Source organism: Procambarus clarkii, chromosome 24 (genome assembly GCF_040958095.1).
Source record: "Procambarus clarkii isolate CNS0578487 chromosome 24, FALCON_Pclarkii_2.0, whole genome shotgun sequence".
Classification (NCBI taxonomy): domain Eukaryota; kingdom Metazoa; phylum Arthropoda; class Malacostraca; order Decapoda; family Cambaridae; genus Procambarus; species Procambarus clarkii.
In genome coordinates this window covers 43,863,641-43,888,473 of record NC_091173.1, presented here as the reverse complement: position 1 = coordinate 43,888,473, position 24,833 = coordinate 43,863,641, and the positions used below count along the sequence as shown (strand labels likewise).

Here is a 24,833-nt window from a genome sequence, read left to right as displayed (position 1 = left end):
GTCATCCACTAAGCTCCTAGTGTTGACACAGTCACTGTAGTCAACCACTATGCTGCTAGTGTTGACATATTCACTGTAGTCAACCATTATGCTGCCAATGTTTCCACAGTCACTGTATTCAACCACTATGCTGCCAGTGTGCCCTCAGTCTATGTAGTCTACCACAATGCTGCCAGTGTTGCCCCAGTCTCTGTAGTCAACAACTATAATGCAAGTGTTGACACAGTCACTGTAGTCAACCAATATGCTGCCAGTTTTGCCACAGTCACTGTAGTCTACTACTATGATGCCAGTGTTGCCACAGTCTCTGTAGTCATCCATTATGCTGCCTGTGTTGCTGCCAGTGTTGCCACTGTCCCTGTAGTCAACCACTATGATGCCAGTTTTGCCATAGTCACTGTAGTCAACCACTATGCTGCCAGTGTTGCTGACAGTGTTCCTGCCAGTGTTGCCACTATCTCTGTAGTCAACCACTATGATGCCAGTTTTGCCACAGTCACTGTAGTCAACCATTATGTTGCTAGTGTTGACAAAGTCTCTGTAGTCAACCATAATTCAGCCAGTGTTGCTACAGTCACTGTAGTCAACCACAATGCTACTAGTGTCGCCACAGTCTATGTAGTCTACCGCTATCCTGCCAGTGTTGCCACAGTCATTGTAGTCAACCACTATGCTGCCAGTGTTGCCACAATCTCTGTAGTCAACCTTTATGCTGCCATTGTTGCCACAGTCTCAGTAGACAACCATTATGCTGCCAGCGTTGCCACAGTCTCTGTAGTCAACCATTATGCTGCTGGTGTTGGCACAGTCTCTGTAGTCAACCACTATGTGGCCAGTGTTGCGGCCAGTATTGCTGTCAGTGTTGTTGCTGCTTTTGCCACAGTCACTGTAGTCTACCACAATGCTGCCAGTGATGCGACAGTCACTGTAGTCTACCACAATGCTGTCAGTGTTGCCACAGTCACTGTAGTCAACCATTGTGCTGCCAGTGTTGCCACAGTCACTGTAGTCAACCATTATGCTGCTTGTGTTGCCACAGTCTCTGTAGTCAACCACAATGCTGCCAGTGTTGCTGCCAGTGTTGCCACTGTCACTGTAGTCAACCACTGTGCTGCCAGTGTTGCCATAGTCTCTGTACTAAACCACTATGCTGCCAGTGTTACTGCCAATGTTGCTACAGTCTCTGTAGTCAACCACTATGATGCCAGTGTTGCCACAGTCACTGTAGTCAACCATTATGCTGCTTGTGTTGCCACAGTCTCTGTAGTCAACCACAATGCTGCCAGTGTTGCTGCCAGTGTTGCCACTGTCACTATAGTCAACCACTGTGCTGCCAGTGTTGCCATAGTCTCTGTACTAAACCACTATGCTGCCAGTGTTACTGCCAGTGTTGCTACAGTCTCTGTAGTCAACCACTATGATGCCAGTGTTGCCACAGTCACTGTAGTCATCCTCTATGCTGCCAGTGTTGCCACAGTCACTGTAGTCAACCACTATGCTGCTAGTGTTGACTCAGTCACAGTAGTCAATCACTATGCTGCCAGTGTGGCCACAATCACTGTTATCAACCACTATGTTACCAGTGTTGCCACAGTCTCTGTAGTCTACCACTATGCTGCCAGATTGCTACCAGTGTTGCCACAGTCACTGTAGTCAACCACTATGCTGCTAGTGTTGACATATTCACTGTAGTCAACCACTATGCTGCCAAAGTTTCCACAGTCACTGTAGTCAACCACTATGCTGCCAGTGTTGCCTCAGTCTATGTAGTCTACCACAATGCTGTCAGTGTTGTTGCCAGTGTTCCCACAGTCTCTGTAGTCAACCACTTTGCTGCCAGTGTTGCACCAGTCTTTGTAGTCAACAACTATAATGCCAGTGTTGACACAGTCACTGTAGTCAACCATTATGCTGCTAGTTTTGTCACAATCACTCTATTCTACTACTATGCTGCCAGTGTTGCCACATTCTCTGTTGTTAACCATTATGCTGCTTGTGTTGCCAAAGTCTCTTTAGTCAGCAACTATGCTGCTTGTGTTGCTGCCAGTGTTCCCACTGTCACTGTAGTCAACCACTATGATGCCAGTTTTACCACAGTCACTGTAGTCAACCACAATGCTGCCAGTGTTGCTGACAGTGTTGCTGCAAGTGTTGCCACTGTCTCTGTTGTCAACCACTATGATGCCAGTTTTGCCAGAGTCACTGTAGTCAACCACTATGCAGCCAGTGTTGCTGACAGTGTTGCTGCAAGTGTTGCCACTATCTCTGTAGTCAACCACTATGATGCCAGTTTTGCCACAGTCACTGTAGTTAACCACTATGCTGCCAGTAATGCCACAGTCACTATAGTCAACTACGATGCTGCTAGTGTTGACAAAGTCACTGTAGTCAAACACAATTCAGCCAGTGTTGCTACAGTCACTGTCGTCAACCACAATGCTACCAGTGTCGCCACAGTTTCTGTAGTCTATCACTATGCTGCCAGTGTTGCTGCCAGTGTTGCCACAGTCACTGTAGTCAACCACTATGCTGCCATTGTTGCCACAGTCACTGTAGTTAACCATTATACTGGCAGTGTTGCCACAGTTTCTGTAGTCAACCTTTATGCTGCCATTGTTGCCACGGTCTCTGTAGTTAACCATTATGCCGCCAGTGTTGCTACAATCACTGTAGTCATCCACTATGCTACCAGTGCTGCCACAGTCTCTGTAATCTACCACTATGCTGCCAGTGTTGCGGCCAGTGTTGCCACAGTCACTGTAGTCAACCACTAAGCTGCTAGTGTTGACACAGTCACTGTAGCCAACCACTATGCTGCCAGTGTGGCCACATTCTCTGTAGTCAACCACTATGCTGCCAGTGTTGCCACAGTCTCTGTAGTCAACAACTATGCTGCCTGTGCTTCCACAGTCACTGTAGTCAACCATTATGCTCCCAGTATTGCCACGGACACCGTAGTCTACCACTATGCTGCCAGTGGTGCTCCAGTCTCTCTAGTCAACCATTATGCTGCTTGTGTTGCCACAGTGTCTGTAGTCACCCAGTATGCTGCCAGTGTTGCCACAGTCACTGTAGTCAACCACTATGCTGCCAGTATTGCCACGGTCACTGTAGTCAACCAATATGCTACAAGTGTTGCCATTGTCACTGCAGTTAACCATAATACTGCCAGTGTTGCCAAAATCTCTGTAAATCAACCATTATTCTGCTAGTGTTGCCACAGTCTCTGTAGTCAACCACTATGCTGCCATTGTTGCCACGGTCACTGTAGTTAACGATTATGCCGCCAGTGTTGCCATAGTCTCTGTAGTCAACCTTTATGCTGCGAGTGTTCCCACAGTCACTGTAGTTAACCATTATGCTGCTTGTGTTGCTGCCAGTTTTGCTACAGTCACTGCAGTCAACCACTATGCTACCAGTGTTGCCACAGTCAATGTAGTCAACCACTATGCTGCTAGTGTTGACAAAGTCACTTTAGTCAACCACTATGCAGCCCCTGTTGATACAGTCACTGTAGTCAACTACTATGCTACCAGTGTTGCCACGGTCTCTGTAGTCTACCACTAAGCTGCCAGTGTTGCTGCCAGTGTTGCCACAGTCACTGTAGTCAACCACTATGCTGTTAGTGTTCACACAGTCACTGTAGTTAACCACTATGCTGCCAATGTTGCCACAATCACTGTTGTCAACCACTATGCTACCAATGTTGCCACAGTCTCTGTATTCTACCACTATGCTGCCAGTGTTGCTGCCAGAGTTGCCACAGTCACTGTAGTCATCCACTACGCTGCTAGTGTTGACACAGTCACTGTAGTCAACCACTATGCTGCTAGTGTTGACATATTCACTGTAGTCAACCACTATGCTGCCAGTGTGGCCTCAGTCTATGTAGTCTACCACAATGCTGCCAGTGTTGTTGCCAGTGTTCACACAGTCTCTGTAGTCAACCACTTTGCTGCCAGTGTTGCCCCAGTCTCTGTAGTCAACAACTATAATGCAAATTTTGACACAGTCACTGTAGTCAACCATTATGCTGCCAGTTTTGCCACCGTCACTGTAGTCTACTACTATGCTGCCAGTGTTGCCACAGTCTCTGTAGTCAACCATTATGCTGCTTGTGTTGCCAAAGTCTCTTTAGTCAACTACTATGCTGCCTGTGTTTCTGCCAGTGTTGCAACTGTCACTGTAGTCAACCACTATGATGCCGGTTTTGCCACAGTCACTGTAGTCAACCACTATGCTGCCAGTGTTGCTAAAAGTGTTGCCACTGTCTCTGTAGTCGACCACTATGATGCCAGTTTTGCGACAGTCATTGTAGTCAACCACTATGCTGCCAGTGTTGCCACAGTCACTGTAGTCAACCACTATGCTGCTAGTGTTGACAAAGTCACTGTAGTCAACCACAATTCAGCCAGTGTTGCTACAGTCACTGTAGTCAACCACAATGCTACCAGTGTCGCCACAGTCTCTTTAGTCTACCACTATCATGCCAGTGTTGCTGCCAGTGTTGCCACAGTCACTGTAGTCAACCACTATGCTGCCAGTGTTGCCACAGTCACTGTAGTTAACCATTATACTGGCAGTGTTGCCACAGTCTCTGTAGTCAACCATTATGCCGCCAGTGTTGCTACATTCACTGTAGTCATCCACTATGCTACCAGCGTTGCCACAGTCTCTGTTATTTACCACTATGCTGCCAGTGTTGCTACAATCACTGTAGTATACCACTAAGCTGCTAGTGTTGACACTGTCACTGTAGTCAACCATTATGCTTCCAGTGTTGCCAAAGTCTCTGTAGTCAACCACTATGCTGCTATTGTTGCCACAGTCTCTGTAGTCAACAACTATGCTGCCAGTGTTGCCACAGTCACTGTAGTTAACCATTATGCTCCCAGTATTGCCACAGACGCTGTAGTCTACCGCTATGCTTCCAGTGTTGCCACAGTCTCTCTTGTCAATTATTATGCTGCATGTGTTGCCACAGTCTCTGTAGTCACCCACTATGCTGCCAGTGTTGCCACAGTCACTGTAGTCAACCACTATGCTGCCAGTATTGCTAAGGTCACTGTAGTCAACTACTATGCTACCAGTGTTGCCATAGTCACTGTAGTTAACCATAATACTAGCAGTGTTGCCAAAGTCTCTGTAAATCAACCATTATTCTGCTGGTGTTGCCCCAGTCTCTGTAGTCGACCATTATGTCATTGTTGCCACAGTCACTGTAGTTAACGATTATGCCGCCAGTGTTGCCACATTCTCTGTAGTCAACAACTATGCTGCCAGTGTTGCTGCCTTTGTTGCCACAGACACAGTAGTCAACCACTATGCTGACTGTGTTGCTGCCAGTGTTGCCACTGTCACTGTAGCAACACTGGCAGCAACAAAATGCTGCCAGTGTTTTTTCAGTCTCTGTAGTCAAACACTATGTGGCCAGTGTTGCTGCCAGTGTTGTTTTCATTGTTGCCACAGTCACTGTAGTCTACCACAATGCTGCCAGTGTTGCCACAGTCACTGTAGTCAACTATTATGCTGCCAGTGTTGCCTCAGTCACTGTAGTCTACTACTAAGCTGCCAGTGTTGCCACAGTCTCTGTAGTCAACCATTATGCTGCCTGTGTTGCCACAGTCTCTGTAGTCAACAACTTTGCTGCCAGTGTTGCTGCTATTGTTACCAAAGTTACTGTAGTCAACCACTATGCTGACTGTGTTGCTGCCAGTGTTGCCACTGTCACTGTAACCAACCACTATGCTGCTAGTGTTGCCATAGTCTCTGGAGTCAACCACATAGCTGCAAGTGTTGCTTCCAGTGTTGCCACTGTCTCTGTAGTCAACCACTATGCTGCTAGTGTTGACATATTCACTGTAGTCAACCACTATGCTGCCAATCTTTCCACAGTCACTGTAGTCAACCACTATGCTCCCAGTGTGGCCTCAGTCTATGTAGTCTACCACAATGCTGCCAGTGTTGCCCCAGTCTCTGTAGTCAACAACTATAATGCAAGTGTTGACACAGTCACTGTAGTCAACCATTATGCTGCCAGTTTTGCCACAGTCACTGTAGTGTACTACTATGCTGCCAGTGTTGCCACAGTCTCTGTAGTCAACCATTATGCTGCCTGTGTTGCTGCCAGTGTTGCCACTGTCACTGTAGTCAACCACTATGATGCCAGTTTTGTCACAGTCACTGTAGTCAACCACTATGCTGCCAGTGTTGCTGACAGTGTTCCTGCCAGTGTTGCCACAGTCACTGTAGTCAACCACTATGCTGCTAGTGTTGACAAATTCTCTGTAGTCAACGACAATTCAGCCAATGTTGCTACAGTCACTGTAGTCAACCACAATGCTACCAGTGTCGCCACATTCTGTGTAGTCTACCACTATGCTGCCAGTGTTGCTACAGTCACTGTAGTCAACCCTTATGCTGCCAGTATTGCCACAGTCACTGTAGTTAACCATTATACTGGCAGTGTTGCCACAGTCTCTGTAGTCAACCTTTATGCTGCCATTGTTGCCACAGTCTCAGTAGACAACCACTATGCTGCCAGTGTTGCCACAGTCTCTGTAGTCAACAACTATGATGCCAGTGTTGAGACAGTCACTTTAGTCAACCCTTATGCTGCCAGTGTTTCCACAGTCACTTAAGTCTACTACTACTATGCTGCCAGTGTTGCCACAGTCTCTGTAGTCTACCACTATGTTGCCAGTGTTGGGGCCAGTATTGCTGTAAGTGTTGTTGCCATTTTTGCCAAAGTCACTGTAGTCTACCACAATGCTGCCAGTGTTGCGACAGTCACTGTAGTCTATCACTATGCTGACAGTGTTGCCACCGTCAATGTAGTCTACCACAATGCTGTCAGTGTTGCCACAGTTACTGTAGTCAACCATTATGCTGCCAGTGTTGCCACAGTCACTGTAGTCTACAACTAAGCTGCCAGTGTTGCCACAGTCTCTGTAGTCAACCATTATGCTGCTTTTGTTGCCACAGTCTCTGTAGTCAACCACAATGCTGCCAGTGTTGCCACTGTCACTGTAGTCAACCACTGTGCTGCCAGTGTTGCCATAGTCTCTGTACTCAACCACTATGCTGGCAGTGTTACTGCCAGTGTTGCTTCAGTCTCTGTAGTCAACCACTATGATGCCAGTGTTGCCACAGTCACTGTAGTCAACCACTATGCTGCCAGTAATGCCAGAGTCACTGTAGTCAGCCACTATGCTGCCAGTGTTGCTGCCAGTGTTGCCACAGTCACTGGTGTCAACCACTATGCTGCTAGTGTTGACATATTCACTGTAGTCAACCACTATGCTGCTAGTGTTGACACAGTCACAGTAGTCAACCACTATGCTGCCAGTGTGGCCACAATCACTGTTGTCAACCACTATGTTATCAGTGTTGCCACAGTCTCTGTAGTCTACCACTATGCTGCCAGTGTTGCTGCCAGTGTTGCCACAGTCACTGGTGTCAACCACTATGCTGCTAGTGTTGACATATTCACTGTAGTCAACCACTATGCTGCCAGTGTTCCCACAGTCTCTGTAGTCAAGCACTTTGCTGCCAGTGTTGCACCAGTCTCTGTAGTCAACAACTATAATGCCAGTGTTGACAAAGTCACTGTAGTCAACCAATATGCTGCCAGTTTTGTCACAGTTACTGTATTCTACTAATATGCTGCCAGTGTTGCCACAGTCTCAGTAGACAACCATTATGCAGCTTGTGTTGCCAAAGTCTCTTTAGTCAACAACTATGCTGCCTGTGTTGCTGCCAGTGTTCCCACTGTCACTGTAGTCAACCACTAAGATGCCAGTTTTGCCACAGTCACTGAAGTCAACCACTATGCAGCCAGTACTGCTGACAGTGTTGCTGCAAGTGTTGCCACTCTCTCTGTAGTCAACCACTATGATGCCAGTTTTGCCACAGTCACTGTAGTCAACCACTATGCTGCCAGTGTTGCCACAGTCACTATAGTCAACTACGATGCTGCTAGTGTTGACAAAGTCACTGTAGTCAAACACAATTCAGCCAGTGTTGCTACAGTCACTGTAGTCAACCACAATGCTACCAGTGTCGCCACAGTCTCTGTATTCTACCACTATGCTGCCAGTGTTGCTGCCAGTGTTGCCACAGTCACTGTAGTCAACCACTATGCTGCCATTGTTGACACAGTCTCTGTAGTTAACCATTATACCGCAAGTGTTGCTACAATCACTGTAGTCATCCACTATGCTACCAGTGCTGCCACAGTCTCTGTAATCTACCACTATGCTGCCAGTGTTGCGGCCAGTGTTGCCACAGTCACTGTAGTCAACCACTAAGCTGCTAGTGTTGACATAGTCACTGTAGTCAACCACTATGCTGCCAGTGTTGCCAAAATCTCTGTAGTCAACCACTATGCTGCCAGTGTTGCCACAGTCTCTGTAGTCAACAACTATGCTGCCAGTGCTTCCAGTCACTGTAGTCAACCATTATGCTCCCAGTATTGCCACGGACACTGTAGTCTACCACTATGCTGCCAGGGTTGCCCCAGTCTCTCTAGTCAACCATTATGCTGCTTGTGTTGCCACAGTGTCTGTAGTCACCCACTATGCTGCCAGTAATGCCACAGTTACTGTAGTTAACCACAATGCTGCCAGTATTGCCACGGTCACTGTAGTCAACCACTATGCTACCAGTGTTGCCATAGTCACTGTAGTTAAGCATAATACTGCCAGTGTTGCCAAAGTCTCTGTAAATCAACCATTATTATGCTAGTGTTGCCACAGTCTCTGTAGTCGACCATTATGCTGCCAGTGTTCCCTCGGTCACTGTAGTTAACCATTATGCCGCCAGTGTTGCCATAGTCTCTGTAGTCAACCTTTATGCTGCCAGTGTTCCCACAGTCACTGTAGTTAACCATTATGCTGCTTGTCTTGCTGCCAGTTTTGCTACAGTCACTGTAGTCAACCACTATGCTGCCAGTGTTGCCACAGTCACTGTAGTCAACCACTATGCTGCTAGTGTTGACAAAGTCACTTTAGTCAACCACTATGCAGCCCCTGTTGCTACAGTCACTGTAGTCAACAACTATGCTACCAGTGTTGCCACGGTCTCTGTAGTCTACCACTAAGCTGCCAGTTTTGCTGCCAGTGTTGCCACAGTCACTGTAGTCAACCACTACGCTGCTAGTGTTCACACAGTCACTGTAGTTAACCACAATGCTGCCAATGTTGCCACAATCACTGTTGTCAACCACTATGCTACCAATGTTGCCACAGTCTCTGTATTCTACCACTATGCTGCCAGTGTTGCTGCCAGAGTTGCCACAGTCACTGTAGTCATCCACTACGCTGCTAGTGTTGACACAGTCACTGTAGTCAACCACTATGCTGCTAGTGTTGACATATTCACTGTAGTCAACCAATATGCTGCCAATGTTTCCAAAGTCCCTGTAGTCAACCACTATGCTGCCAGTGTGGCCTCAGTCTATGTAGTCTACCACAATGCTGCCAGTGTTGTTGCCAGTGTTAACACAGTCTCTGTAGTCAACCACTTTGATGCCAGTGTTGCCCCAGTCTCTATAGTCAACAACTATAATGCAAGTTTTGACACAGTCACTGTAGTCAACCATGATGCTGCCAGTTTTGCCACAGTCACTGTAGTCTACTACTATGCTGCCAGTGTTGCCACAGTCTCTGTAGTCAACCATAATGCTGCTTGTGTTGCCAAAGTCTCTTTAGTCAACATCTATGCTGCCTGTGTTGCTGCCAGTGTTGCAACTGTCACTGTAGTCAACCACTATGATGCCGGTTTTGCCACAGTCACTGTAGTCAACCACTATGCTGCCAGTATTGCTGACAGTGTTGCCACTGTCTCTGTAGTCGACCACTATGATGCCAGTTTTGCCACAGTCACTGTAGTCAACCACTATGATGCCAGTGTTGCTGCCTTTGTTGCTACAGACACAGTAGTCAACCACTATACTGCCTGTGTTGCTGCCAGTGTTGCCGCAATCTCTGTAGTCAACCACTGTGAAGCCAGTGTTGCTGCCAGTGTTGTTTTCATTGTTGCCACAGTCACTGTAGTCTACCACAATGCTGCCAGTGTTGCCACAATCACTGTAGTCAACCATTATGCTGCCAGTGTTGCCTCTGTCACTGTAGTCTACTACTAAGCTGCCAGTGTTGCCACAGTCTCTGTAGTCAACCATTATGCTTCCTGTGTTGCCACAGTCTCTGTAGTCAACAACTTTGCTGCCAGTGTTACTGCTATTGTTGCCAAAGTTACTGTAGTCAACAACTATGCTGACTGTGTTGCTGCCAGTGTTGCCACTGTCACTGTAATCAACCACTATGCTGCTAGTGTTGCCATAATCTCTGGAGTCAACCACATTGCTGCAAGTGTTGCTTCCAGTGTTGCCACTGTCTCTGTAGTCAACCACTATGCTGCTAGTGTTGACACAGTCACTGTAGTCAACCACTATGCTGCCAGTGTTGCTGACAGTGTTGCCACTGTCTCTGTAGTCGACCACTATGATGCCAGTTTTGCCACAGTCACTGTAGTCAACCACTATGCTGCCAGTGTTGCCACAGTCACTGTAGTGAACCACTATGCTGCTAGTGTTGACAAAGTCACTGTAGTCAACCACAATTCAGCCAGTGTTGCTACAGTCACTGTAGTCAACCACAATGCTACCAGTGTCGCCACAGTCTCTTTAGTCTACCACTATCATGCCAGTGTTGCTGTCAGTGTTGCCACAGTCACTGTAGTCAACCACTATGCTGCCAGTGTTGCCACAGTCACTGTAGTTAACCATTATACTGGCAGTGTTGCCACAGTCTCTGTAGTCAACCATTATGCCGCCAGTGTTGAAACATTCACTGTAGTCATCCACTATGCTACCAGCGTTGTCACAGTCTCTGTAATCTACCACTATGCTGCCAGTGTTGCCACAGTCACTGTAGTCAACCATTATGCTTCCAGTGTTGCCACAGTCTCTGTAGTCAACCACTATGCTGCCAGTGTTGCCACAGTCTCTGTAGTCAACAACTATGCTGCCAGTGTTGCCACAGTCACTGTAGTCAACCATTATGCTCCCAGTATTGCCACAGACACTGTAGTCTACCACTATGCTTCCAGTGTTGCCACAGTCTCTCTAGTCAATTATTATGCTGCATGTGTTGCCACAGTCTCAGTAGTCACCCACTATGCTGCCAGTGTTGCCACAGTTACTATAGTCAACCACTATGCTGCCAGTATTGCCAAGATCACTGTAGTCAACTACTATGCTACCAGTGTTGCCATAGTCACTGTAGTTAACCACAATACTAGCAGTGTTGCCAAAGTCTCTGTAAATCAACCATTATTTTGCTGGTGTTGCCCCAGTCTCTGTAGTCGACCATTATGTCATTGTTGCCACAGTCACTGTAGTTAACGATTATGCCGCCAGTGTTGCCACAGTCTCTGTAGTCAACAACTATGCTGCCAGTGTTGCTGCCTTTGTGGCCACAGACACAGTAGTCAACCACTATGCTGCCTGTGTTGCTGCCAGTATTGCCGCTATCTCTGTAGTCAACCACTATGCTGACTGTGTTGCTGCCAGTGTTGCCACTGTCACTGTAGCAACACTGGCAGCAACAAAATGCTGCCAGTGTTGTTTCAGTCTCTGTAGTCAACCACTATATGGCCAGTGTTGCTGCCAGTGTTGTTTTCATTGTTGCCACAGTCACTGTAGTCTACCACAATGCTGCCAGTGTTGCCACAGTAACTGTAGTCAACCATTATGCTGCCAGTGTTGCCTCAGTCACTGTAGTCTACTACTAAGCTGCCAGTGTTGCCACAGTCTCTGTAGTCAACCATTATGCTGCCTGTGTTGCCACAGTCTCTGTAGTCAACAACTTTGTTGCCAGTGTTGCTGTTATTGTTGCCAAAGTTCCTGTAGTCAACCACTTTGCTGACTGTGTTGCTGCCAGTGTTGCCACTGTCACTGTAATCAACCACTATGCTGCAAGTGTTGCCAATGTCTCTGTAGTCAACCACTGTGCTGCTAGTGTTGACACAGTCACTGTAGTCAACCACTATGCTGCCAATGTTTCAACAGTCACTGTAGTCAACCACTATGCTGCCAGTATGGCCTCAGTCTATGTAGTCTACCACAATGCTGCCAGTGTTGCCCCAGTCTCTGTAGTCAACAACTTTAATGCAAGTGTTGACACAGTCACTGTAGTCAACCATTATGCTGCCAGTTTTGCCACGGTCACTGTAGTCTACAACTATGCTGCCAGTGTTGCCACAGTCTCTGTAGTCAACCATTATGCTGCCTGTGTTGCTGCCAGTGTTGCCACTGTCACTGTAGTCAACCACTATGATGCCAGTTTTGCCACAGTCACTGTAGTCAACCACTATGCTGCCAGTGTTGCTGACAGTGTTCCTGCCATTGTTGCCACTATCTCTGTAGTCAACCACTATGATGCCAGTTTTGCCACAGTCACTGTAGTCAACCACTATGCTGCCAGTGTTGCCACAGTCACTGTAGTCAACCACTATGCTACCAGTGTCGCCACAGTCTGTGTAGTCTACCACTATGCTGCCAGTGTTGCCAGAGTCACTGAAGTCAACCACTATGCTGCCAGTGTTGCAACAGTCACTGTAGTTAACCATTATACTGGCAGTGTTGCCACAGTCTCTGTAGTCAACCTTTATGCTGCCATTGTTGCCACAGTCTCAGTAGACAACAACTATGCTGCCAGTGTTGCCACAGTCTCTGTAGTCAACAACTATGATGCCAGTGTTGAGACACTCACTGTAGTCAACCCTTATGCTGCCAGTGTTTCCACGGTCACTTAAGTCTACTACTTTGCTGCCAGTGTTGCCACAGTCACTGTAGTCAACCACTATGCTGCCAGTGATGCCACAGTCACTGTAGTCTACTACTATGCTGCCAGTGTTGCAACAGTCTCTTTATTCAACCATTTTGCTGCTTGTGTTGCCACAGTCTCTGTAGTCAACCACAATGCGGCCAGTGTTGCTGCCTTTGTTGCCACAGACACAGTAGTCAACCACTATGCTGCCTGTGTTGCTGCCAAAGTTGCCACTGTCACTGTAGTCAACCACTATGCTGCAAGTGTTGCCATAGTCTTTGGAGTCTACCACTATGCTGCCAGTGTTGATGCCAGTGTTGCTACAGTCTCTGAAGTCAACCACTATGATGCCAGTGTTGCCAGGGTCACTATGGTCAACCACTATGCTGCTAGTGTTGACAAGGTCACTGTAGTCAACTACTATGCTACCAGTGTTGCCACAGTCTCTATATTTTACCACTATGCTGCCAGTGTCTGCCAGTGTTACCACAGTCACTGTAGTCAACTACTATGCTGCTATTGTTCACACGGTCACTGTAGTCAACCACTATGCTGCCAGTGTTGCCACAGTCACTGTAGTCAACCACTATGCTGCCCGTGTTGCCACAGTCTCTGTAGTCAGCCAATATGCTGAACCATTATACTACCAGTGTTGCCACAGTCACTGTAGTTAACCGTTATACTACCAGTGTTGCCACAGTGTCTGTAGTCATCCATTCTGCTGCCAGTGTTGCCACAGTCTCTGTAGTCGACCATGATGCTGCTATTGTTGCCACAGTCACTGTAGTTGACCATTATGGTGCCAGTGTTGCCACAATCACTGTAGTCAACCACTATGCTACCAATGTTGCCACAGTCCCTGTAGTCTTTCACTATGCTGCCAGTGTTGCTGCCAGTGTTGCCACAGTCACTGTAGTCAACACTATGCTTCTAGTGTTGACACAGTCAGTGTAGTCAACCGCTATCCTGTCAGTGTTTCCACAGTCACAGTAGTCAACCACTATGTTGCCAGTGTTGCCTCAGTCTCTGTAGTCAACCACAATACAGCCAGTGTTGCTGCCAGTGTTGCCTCAGTCTCTGTTTGTCAACCATTATGCTGCCAGTATTGCCACAGTCTCTGTAGTCAACCACTATGCTGCCAATGTTGCCACAGTCACTGTAGACAACCACTGTGCTGCCAGTGTTGACGCAGTCCCTGTAGTCAACCACTATGATGCCAGTGTTGCCACAGTTACTGTAGTCAACCATTATGCTGCCAGTGTTGCCACAATCACTGTTGTCAACCACTATGCTACCAGTGTTGCCACAGTCTCTGTAGTCTACCACTATGCTGCCAGTGTTGCTGCCAGTGTTTCCACAGTCACTGTAGTCAACCACTATGCTGCTAGTGTTGACATATTCACTGTAGTCAACCACTATGCTGCCAATGTTTCCACAGTCTCTGTAGTCAACCATTATGCTTCCAGTGTTGCCCCAGTCTCTGTAGTCAACAACTATAATGCCAGTGTTGACACAGTCACTGTAGTCAACCATTATGCTGCCAGTTTTGCCACAGTCACTGTAGTCTACTACTATGCTGCCAGTGTTGCCACAGTCTCTGTAGTCAACCATTATGCTGCTTGTGTTGCCACAGTCTCTGTAGTCACCCACTATACTGCCAGTGTTGCCACAGTCACTGTAGTCAACCACTTTGTGGCCAGTATTGCCATGGTCACTGTAGTCAACTACTATGCTACCAGTGTTGCCATAGTCACTGTAGTTAACCATAATACTAGCAGTGTTGCCAAATTCTCTGTAAATCAATCATTATTCTGCAGGTCCCCAGTCTCTGTAGTCGACCATTATGCCATTGTTGCCACAGTCACTGTAGTTAACGATTATGCCGCCAGTGTTGCCACAGTCTTTGTAGTCAACAACTATGCTGCCAGTGTTGCTGCCTTTGTTGCCACAGACACAGTAGTCAACCACTATGCTGCCTGTGTTGCTGCCAGTGTTGCCGCAATCTCTGTTGTCAACCACTATGCAGACTGTGTTGCTGCCAGTGTTGCTACTGTCACTGTAGCAACACTGGCAGCAACAAAATGCTGCCAGTGTTGTTTCAGTCTCTGTAGTCAACCACTAAGTGGCCAGTGTTGCTGCCAGTGTTGTTTTCATTGTTGCCACAGTCACTGTAGTCTACCACAATGCTGTCAATGTTGCCACAGTCACTGTAGTCAACCATTATGCTGCCAGTGTTGCCTCAGTCACTGTAGTCTACTACTAAGCTGCCAGTGTTGCCACAGTCTCTGTAGTCAACCATTATGCTTCCTGTGTTGCGACAGTCTCTGTAGTCAACAACTTTGCTGCCAGTGTTACTGCTATTGTTGCCAAAGTTACTGTAGTCAACAACTATGCTGACTGTGCAGGCGATGAGTCACAATAACGTAGTTGAAGTATGTTGACCAGACCACACACTAGAAATTGAAGGGACGACGACGTTTCGGTCCGTCCTGGACCATTCTCAAGTCGATTGTGATGAGGACAGGTAGGGACAGGCATTTAAATAGGCAAGAGAGAGCTGAGGAGGAAAGTCAAGTGTAGGGGATAGTAGTAATGAGAACTGCAGCAGGCCTATTGGCCCATACGAGGCAGCTCCTATTAAAACCACCGAAGGAGATAGTAATAGGAATAAGAAGAGGATAGCAAGGGAGCGTAGAAGACAATGAACAGAAAAAGGGAGAAGAGAGAAAGAAAGGAAAAGAGAAAGAAAAAAAAAATGGAAGGGGGAAAGCTTATGTTAAGTCACGTTTGTTAGAAAGATTAGAACATTAGGCCTGCTGCAGTTCTCATTACTACTATCCCCTACACATGACTTTCCTCCTCAGCTCTCTCTTGCCTATTCAAATGCCTGTCCCTACCTGTCCTCATCACAATCGACTTGAGAATGGTCCAGGACGGACCGAAACGTCGTCGTCCCTTCAATTTCTAGTGTGTGGTCTGGTCAACAATATGCTGACTGTGTTGCTGCCAGTGTTGCCACTGTCACTGTAATCAACCACTATTCTGCTAGTGTTGCCATAGTCTCTGGAGTCAACCACATTGCTGCAAGTGTTGCTTCCAGTGTTGCCACTGTCTCTGTAGTCAACCACTATGCTGCTAGTGTTGACACAGTCACTGTAGTCAACCACTATGCTGCCAGTGATGCCACAGTCACTGTAGTCTACTACTATGCTGCCAGTGTTGCAACAGTCTCTGTAGTCAACCATTTTGCTTCTTGTGTTGCCACAGTCTCTGTAGTCAACCACAATGCTGCCAGTGTTGCTGCCTTTGTTGCCACAAACACAGTAGCCAACAACTATGCTGCATGTGTTGCCATAGTCTTTGGAGTCTACCACTATGCTGCCAGTGTTGCTGCCAGTGTTGCTACAGTCTCTGAAGTCAACCACTATGATGCCAGTGTTGCCAGGGTCACTATGGTCAACCACTATGCTGCTAGTGTTGACAAAGTCACTGTAGTCAACTACTATTCTACCAGTGTTGCCACAGTCTCTATATTTTACCACTATGCTGCCAGTGTTGTTGCCAGTGTTACCACAGTCACTGTAGTCAACTACTATGCTGCTATTGTTCACACAGTCACTGTAGTCAACCACTATGCTGCCAGTGTTGCCACAGTCACTGTAGTCAACCTCTATGCTGCCAGTGTTGTAACAGTCACTGTAGTCAGCCAATATGCTGAACCATTATACTACCAGTGTTGCCACAGTCACTGTAGTTAACCGTTATACTACCAGTGTTGCCACAGTCACTGTAGTTAACCGTTATACTACCAGTGTTGCCACAGTGTCTGTAGTTATCCATTATGCTGCCAGTGTTGCCACAGTCTCTGTAGTCGACCATTATGCTGCTATTGTTTCCACAGTCACTGTAGTTGACCATTATGGTGCCAGTGTTGCCACAATCACTGTAGTCAACCACTATGCTACCAATGTTGCCACAGTCCCTGTAGTCCTTCACTATGCTGCCAGTGTTGCTGCCAGTGTTGCCACAGTCACTGTAGTCAACACTATGCTTCTAGTGTTGACACAGTCAGTGTAGTCAACCGCTATGCTATCAGTGTTTCCACAGTCACAGTAGTCAACCACTATGTTGCCAGTGTTGCCTCAGTCTCTGTAGTCTGCCACAATACTGCCAGTGTTGCTGCCAGTGTTGCCACAGTCTCTGTAGTCAACCATTATGCTGCCAGTATTGCCACAGTCTCTGTAGTCAACAACTATGTTGCCAGTGTTGACACAGTCACTGTAGTCAACCATTATGCTGCCAGTGTAGCCACAGACACTGTAGTCTACTACTATGCTGCTAGTGTTGCCACAGTCTGTGTAGTCAACCATTATGCTGCTGGCGTTGCCACAGTCTCTGTAGTCACCCACTATGCTGCCAATGTTGCCACAGTCACTGTAGTCAACCACTGTGCTGCCAGTGTTGCCACAGTCCCTGTAGTCATCCACTATGCTGCCAGTATTGCCACAGTCACTGTTGTTAACCATTATACTACTAGTGTTGCCAAAGTCTCTGTAATTAAACCGTTATGCTGCCAATGTTGCCACAATCTCTGTAGTCTACCATTATGCTGCCATTGTTGCCACAGTCACTGTAGTCAACCATTATGCTGCCTGTGTTGCCACAGTAACTGTAGTAAACCATTATGCTGCTTGTGTTGCTGCCAGTGTTGCTACAGTCACTGTAGTCAACAACTATGCTGCTAGAGTTGCCACGGTCAATGTAGTCAACCACTATGCTGCTAGTGTTCACAAAGTCACTGTAGTCATCCTGTATGCTGCCAGTGTTGCCCCAATCACTGTAGTCAACCACTATGCTGCCAGTGTTGCCACAGTCACTGTAGTTAACCACTATGCTGCTAGTGTTGACAAAGTCACTGTAGTCAACCACAATTCAGCCAATGTTCTACAGTCACTGTAGTCAACCACAATGCTACCAGTGTCGCCACAGTCTCTGTAGTCTACAACTATGCTGCCAGTGTTGCTGCCAGGGTTGCTGCCAGTGTTGCCACAGTCACTGCAGTCAACCACTATGCTGCCAGTGTTTCCACAGTCACTGCAGTTAACCATTATACTGTCAGTGTTGCCACAGTCTCTGTAGTCAACCATTATGCTGCTTGTGTTACCACAGTCTCTGAAATCAACCACAATGCTACCAGTGTTGCTGCAAGTGTTGTCACTGTCTCTGTAGTCAACCCCTTTGCTGCCAGTGTTGCTGCCAGTGTTGCTACAGTCTCTGTAGTCAACCACTATGATGCCAGTGTTGCCACAGTTACTGTAGTCAACAACTATGCTGCTAGTGTTGACAGTCATTGTAGTCAACCATTATGCTTCCAGTGTTGCCACAATCACTGTTGTCAACCACTATGCTACCAGTATTGCCACAGTCTCTGTAGTCTGCCACTATGCTGCCAGTGTTGCTGCCAGTGTTTCCACAGTCACTGTAGTCAACAACTATGCTGCTAGTGTTGACAGTCATTGTAGTCAACCATTATGCTTCCAGTGTTGCCACAATCACTGTTGTCAACCACTATGCAACCAGGATTGCCACAGTCTCTGTAGTCTACCACTATGCTGCCAGTGTTGCTGCCTGTCTTGCCACAGTCACTGTAGTCAACCACTATGCTGCTAGTGTTGACATATTCACTGTAGTCAATCACTAGGCTGCCAATGTTTCCACAGTTACTGTAGTCAACCACTATGCTGCCAATGTTTCCACAGTCCCTGTAGTCAACCACTATGCTGCGATTGTGGCCTCAGTCTATGTAGTCTACCAAAATGCTGCCAGTGTTGTTGTCAGTGTTTCCACAGTCTCTGTAGTCAACCACTATGCTGCCTGTGTTGCCACAGTCTCTGTAGGCAACAACTATGCTGCCAGTGGTGCCACAGTCACTGTAGTCAACCACTATGCTGCTAGTGTTGACAAAGTCACTGTAGTCAACCACAATTCAGCCAGTGTTGCTTCAGTCGTTGTAGTCAACCACAATGCTACCAGTGTCGCCACAGTCACTGTAATTAACTATTATACTGGCAGTGTTGCCACAGTCTCTGTAGTCAACCTTTATGCTGCCATTGTTGCCACAATCTCTGTAGTTAACCATTGTGCCGCCAGTGTTGCTACAATCACTGTAGTCATCCACTATGCAACCAGTGCTGCCACAGTCACTGTATTCAACCACTATGCTGCCAGTGTTGCGACACTCTCTGTAGTCAACAACAATGTTGCCAGTGTTGCCACAGTCTCTAGTCAACCATTATGCTGCTTGTGTTGCCACAGTCTCTGTAGTCACCCACTATGCTGTCAGTGTTGCCACAGTCACTGTAGTCAACCACTATGATGCCAGTGTTGCCATGGTCACTGTAGTCAACCACTATGCTACCAGTGTTGCCATAGTCATTGTAGTTAACCATAATACTGCCAGTGTTGCCAAAGTCTCAGTAAATCAACCATTATTCTGCTAGTGTTGCCACAGTCTCTGTAGTCGACCATTCTGCTGCCATTGTTGCCACAGTCACTGTAGTTAACGATTATGCCGCCAGTGTTGCCACAGTCTCTGTAGTCAACCTTTATGCTGCCAGTGTTCCAACAGTCACTGAAGTCAACCATTATGCTGCTTGTGTTGCTGCCAGTTTTGCTACAGTCACTGTAGTCAACCACTATGCAGCCCCTGTTGGTACAGTCACTGTAGTCAACTACTATGCTACCAGTGTTGCCACGGTCTCTGTAGTCTACCACTAAGCTGCCAGTTTTGCTGCCAGTGTTGCCACAGTCTCTGTAGTCAACCACAGTGCTGCCAGTGTTGCCCCAGTCTCTGTAGTCAACAACTATAATGCCAGTTTTGACACAGTAACTGTAGTCAACCATTATGCTGCCAGTTTTCCCACAGTCACTGTTGTATAGTAATATGCTGCCAGTGTTGCCACAGTCTCTGTAGTCAACCATTATGCTGCTTGTGTTGCACAAGTCTCTTTAGTTAACAACTATGCTGCCTGTGTTGCTGCCCGTATTGTCACTGTCAATGTAGTCAACCACTATGATGCCAGTTTTGCCACAGTCACTGTAGTCAACCACTATGCTGCCAGTGTTGCTGCCAGTGTAGCCACAGTCACTGTAGTCAACCACTAAGCTGCTAGTGTTGATACAGTCACTGTAGTCAACCACTATGCTGCCAGTGTTGCCACAGTCTATGTAGTCAACCACTATGCTGCCAGTGTTGCCACAGTCTCTGTAGTCAACAACTATGCTGCCAGTGTTGCCACAGTCTCTCTAGTCAATTATTATGCTGCTTGTGTTGCCACAGTCTCTGTAGTCACCCACTATACTGCCAGTGTTGCCACAGTCACTGTAGTCAACCACTTTGCGGCCAGTATTGCCATGGTCACTGTAGTCAACTACTATGCTACCAGTGTTGCCATAGTCACTGTAGTTAACCATAATACTAGCAGTGTTGCCAAATTCTCTGTAAATCAACCATTATTCTGCAGGTGTTGCCCCAGTCTCTGTAGTCGACCATTATGCCATTGTTGACACAGTCACTGTAGTTAACGATTATGCCGCCAGTGTTGCCACAGTCTCTATAGTCAACAACTATGCTGCCAGTGTTGCTGCCTTTGTTGCAACAGACACAGTAGTCAACCACTATGCTGCCTGTGTTGCTGCCAGTGTTGCCGCAATCTCTGTTGTCAACCACTATGCAGACTGTGTTGCTGCCAGTGTTGCTACTGTCACTGTAGCAACACTGGCAGCAACAAAATGCTGCCAGTGTTGTTTCTGTCTCTGTAGTCAACCACTAAGTGGCCAGTGTTGCTGCCAGTGTTGTTTTCATTGTTGCCACAGTCACTGTAGTCTACCACAATGCTGTCAGTGTTGCCACAGTCACTGTAGTCAACCATTATGCTGCCAGTGTTGCCTCAGTCACTGTAGTCTACTACTAAGCTGCCAGTGTTGCCACAGTCTCTGTAGTCAACCATTATGCTTCCTGTGTTGCGACAGTCTCTGTAGTCAACAACTTTGCTGCCAGTGTTACTGCTATTGTTGCCAAAGTTACTGTAGTCAACAACTATGCTGACTGTGTTGCTGCCAGTGTTGCCACTGTCACTGTAATCAACCACTATTCTGCTAGTGTTGCCATAGTCTCTGGAGTCAACCACATTGCTGCAAGTGTTGCTTCCAGTGTTGCCACTGTCTCTGTAGTCAACCACTATGCTGCTAGTGTTGACACAGTCACTGTAGTCAACCACTATGCTGCCAGTGATGCCACAGTCACTGTAGTCTACTACTATGCTGCCAGTGTTGCAACAGTCTCTGTAGTCAACCATTTTGCTGCTTGTGTTGCCACAGTCTCTGTAGTCAACCACAATGCTGCCAGTGTTGCTGCCTTTGTTGCCACAAACACAGTAGCCAACAACTATGTTGCCTGTGTTGCCATAGTCTTTGGAGTCTAATACTATGCTGCCAGTGTTGCTGCCAGTGTTGCTACAGTCTCTGAAGTCAACCACTATGATGCCAGTGTTGCCAAGGTCACTGTAGTCAACTACTATTCTACCAGAGTTGCCACAGTCTCTATATTTTACCACTATGCTGCCAGTGTTGCTACCAGTGTTACCACAGTCACTGTAGTCAACTACTATGCTGCTATTGTTCACACAGTCACTGTAGTTAACCGTTATACTACCAGTGTTGCCACAGTGTCTGTAGTTATCCATTATGCTGCCAGTGTTGCCACAGTCTCTGTAGTCGACCATTATGCTGCTATTGTTTCCACAGTCACTGTAGTTGACCATTATGGTGCCAGTGTTGCCACAATCACTGTAGTCAACCACTATGCTACCAATGTTGCCACAGTCCCTGTAGTCCTTCACTATGCTGCCAGTGTTGCTGCCAGTGTTGCCACAGTCAGCGTAGTCAACCGCTATGCTGTCAGTGTTTCCACAGTCACAGTAGTCAACCACTATGTTGCCAGTGTTGCCTCAGTCTCTGTAGTCTGCCACAATACTGCCAGTGTTGCTGCCAGTGTTGCCACAGTCTCTGTAGTCAACCATTATGCTGCCAGTATTGCCACAGTCTCTGTAGTCAACAACTATGTTGCCAGTGTTGACACAGTCACTGTAGTCAACCATTATGCTGCCAGTGTAGCCACAGACACTGTAGTCTACTACTATGCTGCTAGTGTTGCCACAGTCTGTGTAGTCAACCATTATGCTGCTTGTGTTGCCACAGTCTCTGTAGTCAACCACTATGCTGCCAATGTTGCCACAGTCACTGTAGTCAACCACTGTGCTGCCAGTGTTGCCACAGTCCCTGTAGTCATCCACTATGCTGCCAGTATTGCCACAGTCACTGTTGTTAACCATTATACTACTAGTGTTGCCACAGTCACTGTAGTCAAGCACTATGCTGCCTGTGTTGCGGCCAGTGTTGCTGTCAGTGTTGTTGCCATTGTTGCCTCAGTCACTGTAGTCTACCACAATGCTGACAGTGTTGCGACAGTCACTGTAGTCTATCACTATGCTGCCAGTGTTGCCACCGTCAATGTAGTCTACCACATTGCTGCCAATGTTGCTACAGTCACTGTAGTCACCCATTATGCTGCCAGTGTTGCCACAGTCACTGTAGTCTACAACTAAGCTGCCAGTGTTAACACATTCTCTGTAGTCAACCATTATGCTGCTTATGTTGCCACAGTCTCTGTAGTCAACCACAATGCTGCCAGTGTTGTCACTGTCACTGTAGTCAACCACTGTTCTGCCAGTGTTGCCATAGTCTCTGTAGTCAACCACTATGCTGCCAGTGTTGCTGCCAGTGTTGCTACAGTCTCTGTAGTCAACCACTATGATGCCAGTGTTGCCACAGTCTCTGTAGTCTACCACTATGCTGCCAGTGTTGCTGCCAGTGTTTCCACAGTCACTGTAATCAACCACTATGCTGCTAGTGTTGACATATTCACTGTAGTCAACCACTATGCTGCCAATGTTTCCACAGTCACTATAGTCAACCACTATGCTGCCAGTGTGGCCTCAGTCTATGTAGTCTCCCACAATGCTGCCAGTGTTGCCACAGTCTCTGTAGTCAACCATTATGCTGCCAGTGTTGCCCCAGTCTCTGTAGTCAACAACTATAATGCCAGTGTTGACGCAGTCACTGTAGTCAACTATTATGCTGCCAGTTTTGCCGCAGTCACTGTAGTCTACTACTATGCTGCCAGTGTTGCCACAGTCTCTGTAGTCAACCATTATGCTGCTTGTGTTGCCAAAGTCTCTTTAGTTAACAACTACGCTGCCTGTGTTGCTGCCAGTATTGCCACTGTCACTGTAGTCAACCACTATGATGCCAGTTTTGCCACAGTCACTGTAGTCAACCACTATGCTGCCAGTGTTACTGACAGTGTTGCTGCCAGTGTTGCCACTGTCTCTCTAGTCAACCACTATGATGCCAGTTTTGCCACAGTCACTGTAGTCAACCACTATGCTGCCAGTGTTGCCACAGTCACTGTAGTCAACCACTATGCTGCTAGTGTTGAAAAAGTTACTGTAGTCAACCACAATTCAGCCAATGTTGCTACAGTCACTGTAGTCAACCACAAAGCTACCAGTGTCGCCACAGTCTCTGTAGTCTACAACTATGCTGCCAGTGTTGCAGCCAGTGTTGCTGCCAGTGTTGCCACAGTCACTGTAGTCAACCACTATGCTGCCAGTATTTCCACAGTCACTGTAGTTAACCATTATACTGTCAGTGTTGCCACAGTCTCTGTAGTCAACCCTTATGCTGCTTTTGTTGCAACAGTCTCTGTAGTCAACCACAATGATACCAGTGTTGCTGCCAGTGTTGTCACTGTCTCTCTTGTCAACCACTATGCTGCCAGTGTTGCCACAGTTACTGTAGTCAACCACTATGCTGCCAGAGTTGCCACAGTTACTGTAGTCAACCACTATGCTCCCAGTGTTGCTACAGTCACTGTAGTCAACAACTATGCTACTAGTTTTGACACAGTCATTGTAGTCAACCATTATGCTGCCAGTGTTGCCACAATCACTGTTGTCAACCACTATGCTACCAGTATTGCTACAGTCTCTGTAGTCTACCACTATGCTGCCAGTGTTGCTGCCTGTTTTGCCACAGTCACTGTAGTTAACCACTATGCTGCTAGTGTTGACATATTCACTGTAGTCAACCACTATGCTGCCAATGATTCCACAGTTACTGTAGTCAACCACTATGCTGCCAATGTTTCCACAGTCCCTGTAGTCAACCACTATGCTGCGAGTGTGGCCTCAGTCTATGTAGTCTACCACAATGCTGCCAGTGTTTTTACCAGTGTTTCCACAGTCTCTGTAGTCAACCACTATGCTGCCAGTGTTGCCACAGTCTCTGTAGGCAACAACAATGCTGCCAGTGGTGCCACAGTCACTGTAGTCAACAACTATGCTGCTAGTGTTGACAAAGTCACTGTAGTCAACCACAATTCAACCAGTGTTGCTTCAGTCATTGTAGTCAACCACAATGCTACCGGTGTCGCCACAGTAACTGTAATTAACTATTATACTGGCAGTGTTCCCACAGTCTCTGTAGTCAACCTTTATGCTGCCATTGTTGCCACAATCTCTGTAGTTAACCATTATGCCGCCAGTGTTGCTACAATCACTGTAGTCATCCACTAAGCTACCAGTGCTGCCACAGTCACTGTATTCAACCACTATGCTGCCAGTGTTGCCACAGTCTCTGTAGTCAACCACTTTGCTGTCAGTGTTGCCACAGTCTCTGTAGTCAACAACTATGTTGCCAGTGTTGCCACAGTCTCTCTAGTCAACCATTATGCTGCTTGTGTTGCCACAGTCTCTGTAGTCACCCACTATGCTGCCAGTGTTGCCACAATCACTGTAGTCAACCACTATGCTGCTAGTGTTGCTATGGTCACTGTAGTCAACCACTATGCTACCAGTGTTGACATAGTCATTGTAGTTAACC

The 24,833-nt window shown here is 47.1% G+C and overlaps 2 protein-coding genes across 2 annotated transcripts; both read left to right on the top strand.

Moving 5' to 3' along the window:
* The first annotated feature begins 8,049 nt into the window (after positions 1 to 8,049).
* LOC138368084 (ice-structuring glycoprotein-like) lies at positions 8,050 to 12,816 on the top strand. Its single transcript, XM_069330382.1, has 5 exons — positions 8,050 to 8,075; positions 9,121 to 10,001; positions 10,203 to 10,952; positions 11,356 to 11,520; positions 11,852 to 12,816. Exons 1-5 carry the CDS (start codon positions 8,050 to 8,052, stop codon positions 12,814 to 12,816), a joined length of 2,787 nt encoding a protein of 928 aa, XP_069186483.1.
* A 9,446-nt stretch (positions 12,817 to 22,262) lies between these two features.
* LOC138368083 (uncharacterized) lies at positions 22,263 to 24,526 on the top strand. The gene is made up of 2 exons (XM_069330381.1): positions 22,263 to 22,291; positions 22,711 to 24,526. Exons 1-2 carry the CDS (start codon positions 22,263 to 22,265, stop codon positions 24,524 to 24,526), a joined length of 1,845 nt encoding a protein of 614 aa, XP_069186482.1.
* Positions 24,527 to 24,833: the final 307 nt, after the last annotated feature.

What these genes read in the sequence shown, in the direction of transcription:
- LOC138368084 (XM_069330382.1), top strand. Translation starts at nt 8,050, where the DNA reads ATGCTACCAGTGTCGCCACAGTCTCT. An exon ending in CCAGTGTCGCCACAGTCTCT is followed by an intron (nt 8,076 to 9,120) that starts GTATTCTACCAC and finishes TTTTGCTGCCAG; the next exon opens with TGTTGCCACAGTCACTGTAG. An exon ending in AGTCAACCATTATGCTTCCA is followed by an intron (nt 10,953 to 11,355) that starts GTGTTGCCACAG and finishes GTGTTGCCCCAG; the next exon opens with TCTCTGTAGTCGACCATTAT.
- LOC138368083 (XM_069330381.1), top strand. Translation starts at nt 22,263, where the DNA reads ATGCTGCCTGTGTTGCGGCCAGTGTTGCT. An exon ending in GTGTTGCGGCCAGTGTTGCT is followed by an intron (nt 22,292 to 22,710) that starts GTCAGTGTTGTT and finishes CTATGATGCCAG; the next exon opens with TGTTGCCACAGTCTCTGTAG.